At 31.8% G+C, this 11,177-nt stretch overlaps 2 protein-coding genes and 1 pseudogene across 2 annotated transcripts; all 3 read left to right on the top strand.

Annotated features, from left to right (window-relative positions):
* The first annotated feature begins 2,387 nt into the window (after positions 1–2,387).
* LOC123890729 (TMV resistance protein N-like) lies at positions 2,388–3,621 on the top strand. The gene is made up of 2 exons (XM_045940387.1): positions 2,388–3,190; positions 3,543–3,621. The coding sequence occupies exons 1-2, from the start codon at positions 2,496–2,498 to the stop codon at positions 3,619–3,621; spliced, it is 774 nt and encodes a 257-aa protein (XP_045796343.1). The 5' UTR covers positions 2,388–2,495.
* A 646-nt stretch (positions 3,622–4,267) lies between these two features.
* Positions 4,268–8,619, top strand: LOC123910157 (annotated as a pseudogene).
* Positions 8,620–8,750: 131 nt separating this feature from the next.
* Positions 8,751–10,807, top strand: LOC123910164. The gene is made up of 2 exons (XM_045961228.1): positions 8,751–10,145; positions 10,492–10,807. The coding sequence occupies exon 1, from the start codon at positions 9,322–9,324 to the stop codon at positions 10,012–10,014; it is 693 nt and encodes a 230-aa protein (XP_045817184.1). The 5' UTR covers positions 8,751–9,321; the 3' UTR covers positions 10,015–10,145; positions 10,492–10,807.
* Positions 10,808–11,177: the final 370 nt, after the last annotated feature.

The following is an 11,177-nucleotide window of genomic DNA, read 5'->3' on the forward strand; positions in this document are numbered from 1 at the left end:
AAATTATAAGGTTAGTTGGTGCTGTCTGCATCTCAATTGGAAACCAACATACATATATGAGAGTGGATTTGAAATTTAGTTGATCAAGTGGCTCATCTATTCTACTTTGAAATATAAGTAATTCTACATTTAAAAATGAAATGAAAATGAACATGAATTAAATCATACTATTAAATTAGTCCAAAAAAAATAATACTACTAAAAGTTGATTGTATTTTCCAAACATGTGTAACCAAACAAAAATGATTTTCTTATAAAATAAGTGTTACATCAGATAAAAATGTGTAACCAAACAAATGAATTTTGATGATTGTAATGTAATGAATGAAAACAAAAGTAGTCCAATAGAGATAAATTAGTAGATATTAGAGACGTAATAAATTAGTAGATATTAGAGACATTATTGAGAGGTCAAGAATTGAATCTCAAATTTTTCCTCTTCGATGTGAATGTAGCTTTAAATATTTTGCCGCATTTAAAGTTGGAAGTGAATGAAATGAGCTAATATGGTGAAGTGAGGAATCAGCCGAAAGCTGGTTATTAATTTGTCAACCATTGAGAGCGTTGTGTTTGCTTTGAAAGCAGTTGGAGAGAATCGCGAGGGTTTGGATAATCTCATGGATACTTTTGAGGCCATGGTTAGAGACCAAAGGCGATGTAAAGATGAGAGGCTGAGCAAACTGTTACCTATAGTCGAGCAATTGTCAAGCAAGCAACTTGAGTTTTTCAAACGGTGCATTAAATGCAAAGATTGGAAAATCTTACAAATACAAGTAGATATAGATGAGTAAAGTAATGGATTCACAACACACTTGACAATCATGCAAACTGGAATCATCCTTTCTGCCTGCAGCTTCAACTATAAGTGTGAGTTCAACATCCTTTCTATCGCTTTAATTCTCTTCTTTATATGTTTCACATAATGCTCAAAATAGCTAAAATCTAGTATAAAATTTTGTTTAACTATGTTGATTTAGATGTTTCTATATATAAAATTTTGCAGCAGATACTATAATCTAGTATTGATAACTTCTCATCAAATATAATTTTTAGGAGTCTTTTTAGTTAAATTTTAGTGGTTTTTATTAGTTTAATTAATATTTAATTTAGAGTCAATTTGAATAAATTGTGGTTTTTGAATTCATGAGCTAATTATGTGATTATGCCTTCAATTTTATATATTATTAACCGGACATATTGCGTAGTTTTTGTTTTGTTTCATTAGTCCAGCTAAACAGGTTAATCGTTTGAGTGAAGCATTATCGTCAAAGTTGTGATGAAAGAAACATAAGTAATACTTTAATTGAGTCAAAGGGGGTGCAATGAATAAAACAAGAAAAAGGCCACACTGGCCTGGCCCAAAGAAGAAACCATCACTTGGAGAAAAAAAGAAACAAAAATTCAAGGAAGTGGACTTTGGTTTGACGTAAACAGAAAGAAAAGGAAGTCTCACACATATATATAAAAGAAAGAACCAGCGCTGCAGCAAAGGGGGAGACGGACTGAGAGAGGAAAAACGAAGTCACGCACACAGAACGACGCCGAGAGCAATTGCTTTGTGATTCAAGTGACTTTCTACACATTCAACCATAATTTTATGTGTAATTCTCACTTCTCTTTTATCTCTAATCAAAGATTATGAGTAGCTAAATTTCCTATTGTTAGAGATGAGTAAACCTAGATGATAATTTTCATTATATGATTTAATTTATGATTATTGAAGAAATCTATTGAATTATTTTTCTTATATCTGTGCTTAATGCTTTTATCGATTGATCACCGTTAAATTGATTTGTGGTTCATATTGTGATACGGAAGTTGAATTTATGAATGCTTTGAGATAAGAAATTCTTGCCTTTGTAGTCTAGGAATAGATGCAAACCCTTGAAACCAATTAAGAATTCTTAAGGAATTAGGGGTTATATTAGGATTAGTGACTTTCTACACATTCAACCATAATTTTATGGTTAATTCTAATCTTAAATTCACTAAGGAATTAGGGGTTATATTAGGATTAATGACTCTGTCACTAAGGAATTAGGGCACGAATAAATTAGAGAATTCGGTAATAATTTAATAAATAGATTCAATAGTCATAATCAAGTCATAAACTCAAAATAGTAGTCTAGTGGAACTCATCCCTGACCTTTTCATTATTATTAAAGTTCAATCAATTTTAGTTTTTATAATTTCATTATTGCAAACAAAAAAACTCGGAACCTTTTGTTCAATTAAGTTACAAAAATACAATTTAACAGTATAACGCGATCCTTGAGTTCGACACTCGGTCTTACCGTTTTAATTTTACTACTTGTACGATTCAGTACACTTGCTGAAATCGCCATCAAGTATATTACTCGAGGTAGCCTTTTCATTATTGGATTCAATGGTAGTAGGGCGTAAGTTACTGGAACTCTGAGGATGTAGGCATTCCTTGCAATAGTAATCGCTGCAAGATCCTTTTGACCACATGTTGCCGACAATATTGTGACTTGATGTACTGTCAAAGGGAGATTCAACTTGATCCCTTATCTACAGAGGAAGCTTGGTTTTTGTTCATGAAACATTCCGTCATTCATGAAAATAATGAGTACTCCTCATCTGACTTATCGAATGTGGCACGTGATATTGCTTTTGAATGTGAAGGGTTACCTAGAACAATTATAGATGTGGGATCTACCTTAAGAAATAAACCAATTGTGGAATGGAAAACAACACTAGATAGTCTGAAACATTCAATGGCCAAATGGCAAATTTTCCTTAGTTTTATAGGAGAAGATACGCACTACTCTTTTACAGGTTTTCTTTATCAAGTTTTATGTCAAGGGGGATTCAAGACCTTTATGGATGATGGAGGACTGCAAACTGGAGACCAAATTTCACCCTCTCTTCTAAATGCAATTGAAGCATCAAGGCTTTCCATTATTGTTTTATCCGAAAACTATGTAAATTCCTCGTGGTGTCTTGAAGAACTTGTCAAGATTCTTGAGTGTATGAAATTGAAGAATCAATTAGTTTGGCCAATCTTTTACAAAGTGGAGCCATCAGACATAAGGCATCTAAGAAAACATTATGGCAAAGACATGGCACATCATGAAAATAATTTTGGAATTAACTCAGAGAGAGTACAAAAATGGAAGTCAGCTTTATTTGAAGTGTCTAATTTATCTGAAAAAACTTATACAATCGGGTATGTAATATACTTCAAAAAACTTCTATTTGCATTATTCTATAATAACCAATTTTTAATCTACTAGTGATGGCCGTTAAGAATATGATATAGTATAATTCCATTCTTTTTAAAGGTAGGTGAATTGTTAAAAAAGAAGTTTGGTCTTCTTTACAGCTATCAAAATAAGCATGATTTGAGTAACAAGAAATTAATTAGTTGCAGTGCAGGTTTTCTATTAATCTATGTTACAGCTTGTGCTTGTTCTTGTGAAAAATTATAGTCATATTAAACGTTATATATGTTTTTTGACTAAATAAATTCAAAACTATTTGTACAACTGAGTTGAAAGAAATTGTACCTACTTTGGCAGGTACGAATATGAATTTATTCAAAAGATCGTGGAAGATGCCAATCGTATTAAAAGTCGTTTGCAAATACGAAGCATATAGATATGGACTTGAAAGAATGTCAATCATATTGAAAATCATCTAGCAAGGCACTTACATTAGGAGAAATCAAAATTATGAAGCATATGATTTAGTGCAAGAAGCCAGAATCCATGGCTCGTTTTGTTAGACAGGGGAATGCATAAGTATATTTTTGTTATTAGATCAATTGAGATATAATATAATGAGATTTATTGATAAAATAGTAAAAGATAAATAAAAAATAAATATTTGCATTGTGTAAGACTAATTTACTTATACACATTAAACAAAGTCTATTATTTAAATTTGTTTTTGATTAAAAGAAATATCGAACCAACAACACGTATAGATCATAGCTTAAAAAATGAGTATTGTTTTGAATTTCAATGCAGAGTTGTTATATTTTTGTGACAGTTTATTGTTGTGAAAATTTGTTTGTCAACCTTCGCTTTATCTATGTTGGAAAATGCTAATAAATACCGACTAATATTAAGAAGATAAATGTAGAAATATTTTCTTAAAATTTATGCTTTTAATTTTTTAAACAATGAATTTTTTGTATTATTAAATGCATTTTTTCTATATCTAGATGCTTTACATGTTAAAAATGATTTATAGTTCACAATTTGTTCCCTCTGCTTCATTTTCATAGTCTCCAAATGTTTGAAAAATCAACAAAATAATATATACCTCAAAATTTTAAGATAAGATTGAATTAACACACTAGCTACCTTCTCGACTGTACCCTACCTATCCCTTCTACTAATTGTAAGCTTACGGGTGATTGAAAATATAAGGTAAAGTGAGTATTTCAATTTTTCCCTATTCTTTTATTTGTTGACTTTCTTGTTTAATTTGAAGTTAAGAAACAATCATTCACACTACACTCATCCTTAATGTCAGGCTGCTGCAACAATACGGGTGAGTTCAATTTCCTTTCTTTTTCTTTTTTTTTAATAAAAAATTCAATTTCCTTTCGCTCACTTCAATTATTTTCTTTATACTATATATATTTTGGTGGATTCTAGGGTGAGAGCTCTATTAAGTCCTTCACCGGTGAGGTAGACAAAATACACCATCCGATTTGGTTAATGGTTGAGATTCATTAAAGATAAACATTAGAACATCAACATATTCCCACACACAATCATGTCTATACCTCTCTCCAATTGTGTAACCGTCCCATGATGCTTCAATGGTGAAATTTCACAAAGTCCACCAAATTTTGCTCTATAATAGAAACCAGTTTTTTCCAAACTCTCAATGGCATCTTATAATCAATGAGAACTCATTTGCCCAAAACATTGACATCGAAAGAGAAACATGTTAGTATTTATTATCATTCGAACTTAAAATTGGAAAGCAACATTATAAACTGCTAATTCAATCAAAACAATTGTAAAAAGTGTTTTTTTATACGTAGCAAGTTGGTCCTAGGCACTAAATTCCAACTTCACATGGCCAAAAAGATCATTAAGATTTAAAAGAGTACTGTATAGGCAATGGAGAGGGAAACATAGAGGAAAAAAAGTTCAAGCATAGAGAGAAAGAGTGAGATTTAGAAATTGGATCTAGTGTGGTGATGAAATATTAGATCAAGCAGATTAATTTAATCGAACAGTGAAATTAAATGATACACCGGTGAGGGACTTAATAGAGCCCTCATCCTATAATCCACCATATATTTCACATAATGCTCAAAATATATATTTACTTAATTTAAGGATTAAATATGTTTTTTTTTACAAAAGGATTAATATTTTTATAATATTTTCATAAATCATTTAAAAATAGTCCTCTTGGGTCTTATATATATATATATATATATATAGGCTTTGGCTGATGTGCAATAGTGTAGAAAGTCTTTTATGGTGCACAAATTAATGAATAATAGTATAACGAACACGAATTTTACAAAATTCACCATTGGATTGAAATTTTATATCATATGGATTATCCATAATTTTTTTTAAAGAAATTGAAAATTATTTGGTATGTTATTTAATACCATTAATCTTAATCTATTTCAATAACATATTAAACGATTTTAAATTTTTGTAAAATTTAACATAAATAATCTATATATGATATAAACTTTCAAATTGTCGGTGGATTTTAAACTACTTAACAAAAAAAAATTAGAAAAATACCATGTTATCTTCAGGACTTTCAGTGCAGTCCTCTCCCTTCACAAAATTAAACATAATGTTGATTGGCTCTATTGAGAGGTATAAAGCATATTACCTATAATTAATTTAATAGCGACTATCAATTAATCCGTCAAAAAAAAACGACTATCAATTAATTATAGGTATTAGATTTTAAAATTTATATTCTTTAAAGTGTTATTTGAACAGTGTAACATTATTCAAATACTACTAATTGTAATTTGATTTCTCCCTTATATACACACGCACGCTAAAAACTATGCTGATTTACATATTTCTATATAAAATTTTGCAATGCATATACATATACTTATTCTATATTATTTTTCCAGTTGATTTCAAAAAAGAAAAGAACCGAGTGGTTACACATCGAGATTTTGTGCGTGACAAAATTGAAAGAACTCATAATAAAACTGGAAAGGTTAGCGATGTTGTGTTTGAGTGGCTAAAGGAAACAGATATACTCATACAACAGTTGGAGAATCTGTCGGCACAAGCAATAACAAGAAAACAATTTAAAAAATTGTTGAAAAGAGTAATGGAACAGAACACGAAAGTACCTTCAGGAAATTACATTCAGGAATCTTCAACTCCAATTCCAAGTTTAGAACACTTCTCTTCAGGAAATTTAATGTGTTTTAATTCTAGAGAGAAGATCTCCGATCAACTTTTTGTGGCATTGAAAGATGATAGTTCTATGATTGGATTGTATGGTAGCCAGGGCTCGGGTAAAACAACATTGGTGGAAGCAATGGTCAAAAAAGTAAAGTATTTAGAGATTTTTCATGAGGTTTTATTTGTCAAGGTAACCCAAAATTCAAATATTAGAACAATGCAAGATGAAATTGCTAACTCATTAAATATGAAATTTGATAAAAACAGTGAATCTGGAAGAGCCAGAGAAATATTCTCAACAATAGAAAGTATGAATTGTCCAATTCTAGTCATTTTTGATAATGTTCCAGCAAAATTCGACCCAGAAGATATAGGCATTCCTTGTAATAGTAATCGCTGCAAGATTCTTTTGACCACTTGTTGCCAAAAAGATTGTGACTTGTTGTCCGGTCAAAGGGAGATTCAACTTGATCCTTTATCTAGACTGGAAGCTTGGAGTTTGTTTCAAAAACATTCATGTTTTTATGATGATGAGAAATACTCGAGATTTGACTTATTGAATGTGGCATATGAAGTTGCTTTAGAATGTGAAGGGTTACCTAGAACAATTAAAGATGTGGGATCTTTCTTAAAAAGTAGACCAATTGAAGAATGGAAAACAACACTAGATATTCTGAAACATTCAATGGCCAAATGGCAAATTTTTCTTAGTTTTAGAGGAGAAGATACACGTTACTCTTTTACAGGTTATCTTTATCAAGCTTTATCTCAAGCGGGATTCAAGACCTTCATGGATGATGGAGGACTGCATACTGGAGACCAAATTTCACCCTCTCTTGTAAATGCAATTGAAGCATCGAGGCTTTCGATTATTGTTTTATCTGAAACCTATGCAAATTCCTCATGGTGTCTTGAAGAACTTGTCAAGATTCGTGAGTGTATGAAGTTGAAGAATCAATTAGTTTGGCCTATCTTTTACAAAGTGGACCCATCAGACATAAGGCATCTGAGAAAATGTTATGGCAAAGACATGGATCGACATGAAAATAATTTTGGAATTAACTCAGAAAGAGTGCAGAAATGGAGGTCAGCTTTGTTTGAAGTGTCTAATTTATCCGGAAAGGCTTATACAACCGGGTATGTAATATACTTCAAAAAACTTCTATTTGTATTATTCCATATAATAACCATTTTTTACTCTGCCAGTGATAGATTAAGGACATCATATAGTATAATTCCATTCTTTTTAAAAGCATGTGACTTGTTAAAAAAGAAATATGGTCTTCTTTATATCTATCAATTTAAGCATGATTTGAATAACAAGAAAGACATGAATATTTTGTTGTTAAAGTTTTGTTTTTAGTTTCAGGTGCAAGTTTTCTATTTTATGTGACGGCTTGTTCTTGTGAAAAATTATAGTCATATTAAACTTTATATGTTTTTTGACTGAATAAATTCAAAGCTATCTATATAATTGAATTGACAGATCTTGTACATACTTTTGCAGGTACGAATATGAATTTATTCAAAAGATCGTGGAAGATGCCAATCGTATTAAAAGTCGTTTGCAAATACGAAGAGCATAATATGGACTTGAAAGAAGATTTTTTTTTTGATAGAAGATGTTAATCATATTAAAGATGTTAATCATATTAAAGATTGTTTTGCATATCGAAGATTAACCACATAAAAGCTATTATGTAAGGTACGAACGTTAGCTCTTTCTCTAAAACAATGAAGCCAATCCATAAGAATACAATGAAGCCAATCCAAGAGTGACCCTAAGGCGACAATCGGAACAACAACCAGTTCCAGCTGAGCAAGTCAATCAAAACACTATGATGTACACATCGTCGATACTGGATGTTTTCTGCATAATGTAACAGGATGGCATCATGGCAGTTAAAACAGGTTGAAGAGAATTTATCTCAGTGGAACCAATGTTGGCCGAAGCAATGGGTGTCAGATGGGGCTTGCAGACTGCACTGGAAATAGGCCTGAGGGACATTACATTAGCCACAATCGAAACTACGTGTTGCCAACTTGAAGAAGTTTCTTAAATCCAAAATAGAAATTATTTTGCAGTGAATTTAGAGCCGTGAAACCTCTGAGTTTCTGCCCCTTGTATCCTTTCTGCATGTGTAATACAGAAATTCAGTGAATTATCTGTGTGTTATGTATGGAGAAGTCAGAGAGTTTATTGAAAGTTCACATATTATTGCTATTTTGCTATTCAGTCATAGAGTTTATCATCTATTACCCCCCCCCCCCCCCCCCCCCCCCCCCCCCCCCGCCCCCATGTGACGTGTATCCTGATCAATCCCCCCCCCTCTCCCCTCATGTGACGTGGCACATATGCAGTTAACAGCCACATCATCAAAATAGACGCAGTAAATGGAGCAGGGGGCAATTTGATTGAAGTTTTACAATTTCAGGGGGCTATTTGCCTATTTCCAAATTTCATGGGGTATTTGACGAATTTTGAAATTTCAAAGGGAGGTATTTGGCATTTCACTCCTTCTCTGTGCAATCAAAAATTTGGTTGATCAAGTGGTAGAATTGATAGGACAAAAATTCAAATGTCTGGAATAATGTATTTGAATCTGCAACGTTAATGTCATTGAATCTGCACTGAATTTGGATCAAAACAAACCTGCAAATCTGAACAAAAACAAACATCGTACCAAGACGAAAAATCAAAACAAAAACTCCGCACTAGACAGAACACCAGATGAAAAAATCATGAAAGAGAAAACTCGAATGAAATCTAATAAGGGGTCGAAATTTGACTTTCGAATTTCTCTCTCCGATATGAATCTACTATTTTTTTTTTTAAAAAAAAAAAATGATTCATAAGACTCTAAACGACATCGTATCCCCACATTCCCTTTCCTTAGAATTCTAGGGTTTTATCCAACATTTCCCTCCCAAACCAACAATGGCTTTTTCTCTAACTCAGACCAAATTCACATTTCAATTCAACTCTTATCACAGACACAAACCCCTTCTACCAAAATCCCTCAAAACGTTAATCTCAATGTCACAGGGAAAATCCAAAAGACCAATTTGCCCTTCATGTTCCAAACCCACTCGAACTTGTCTCTGCTCTCGAATCCTCACCTCTCCAATCCCTAATTCCATCAATGTAACCATTCTTCAACACGCTCTTGAGTGTAATCACCCTCTTAATTCTACCAGAATTGCTAAAATGGGTCTCAAGAATCTCACAATTGCCACTGTTTCTGATGTTAAATTTGAATCTCAATTCCTTATTCACTTATTTGATTCCAATTTGTCAAAATGTTTGTTTTCTGATGAAATTGAAGATGCCCATGATTTGTTTTGTGATAAAGATTCAAACTTGATTGATATTGATAGTGCTGGTTTGGAAAATGATGTTGAAGATGTTATTTTCAATAATTCTAGGGTTGAAACTGTGAATCAAGTGAATGATGATGATGGTGGTGTTGTTGTGAATGATGAAGTTAAGAAAATTTCAATCCGTCGAAATGGTGATGATGTAACTAGTGGTTATGGAGGACCTGTGCCATTACTGTTACTATTACCAAATATGGTTCAATTACATCTTTGTCTCATATTTGGATGCAGAAATGTGAATCTAATGAGTTAGGTTTTGACAAGATTTTGTCTTGTGTTGAAGCATGTGAAGCACTCTCAAAAGGGTTTATGGTGAAGAAGTTGCAAAGGAAGCAGTTGAATGGGGAAAAAAATGTGGAAGAGTATGAAGAATTTGAGCTTGAGGTTTGTCCTGGATCGGTTTTACTTTTTCCTTCTGATAATGCTGTTAGTGTTTGCTTTGAAGGCAGTTGGGGAGAATCACAAGGGTTTGGATAATCTATTGGATACTTTTGAGTGTATGGTTGATGACCAAAGGCTATTAATTTAAGCATGATTTGACTAACAAGAAAGACATGACTATTTTGTTGTATAAGTTTTGTTTGAGGTTTCAGTGCAGGTTTTCTATTCTATGTGGCAGCTTGTTCTTTTGAAAAATTATAGCCATATTAAACATTATATGTTTTCTGACTGAATAAATTCAAAACTATCTGCATAACTGAATTGAAAGATCTTGTACATACTTTTGCAGGTACGAATATGAATTTATTCAAAAGATCGTGGAAGATGCCAATCATATTAAAAGTCGTTTGCAAATAGGAAGCATATAGATATGTTAACTACAATTACATGTTCCTAAAAAAGTATAAGTATTAGCTGGATATCTCGCAGTCAACTTGATTTCATGTCAGATATATATGTGTATTTCTGCTTGTATCTGAGATATAGAAAAAATAAACTCTTCTTCACCAAAGGGTTGCTTTTTGTATTAAAAAGCTATCAGCTGAGATAATTGATAAAAGCATATTTGTATTCTTCAACTGTCATTTGTCTATTACCTGTTACAGTTTTTCTATCATACTTGCTTATGTTGACTCTTAGCTAGGGGCCTAGATAGATATCACTATATCATGTTAATACCCAATTTTATGGTCAATATTGGTGATTTTTCTAGGAAACTAGGACTTCATTGACTTGTACATATCTTTGTCCCAAAACAAGTAGTTAATCACAGATTAATATGTTAAGTTATTTAATATTAAAAATTATTAAAAAAATCAATAATATTAAATTATGTAATATCTTATATACTAATATTTATTTTTATGTATTAAGTAAAATGTTAACGAGTATCTTTAGGGCACTCTTTAAACATCCTAAATAGTAATTTTTTGTAAAAATTGTAAAACTGTGTGAAGTTAACATATTGCAAATTGA

Source organism: Trifolium pratense, linkage group LG1 (assembly GCF_020283565.1).
Source record: "Trifolium pratense cultivar HEN17-A07 linkage group LG1, ARS_RC_1.1, whole genome shotgun sequence".
Classification (NCBI taxonomy): domain Eukaryota; kingdom Viridiplantae; phylum Streptophyta; class Magnoliopsida; order Fabales; family Fabaceae; genus Trifolium; species Trifolium pratense.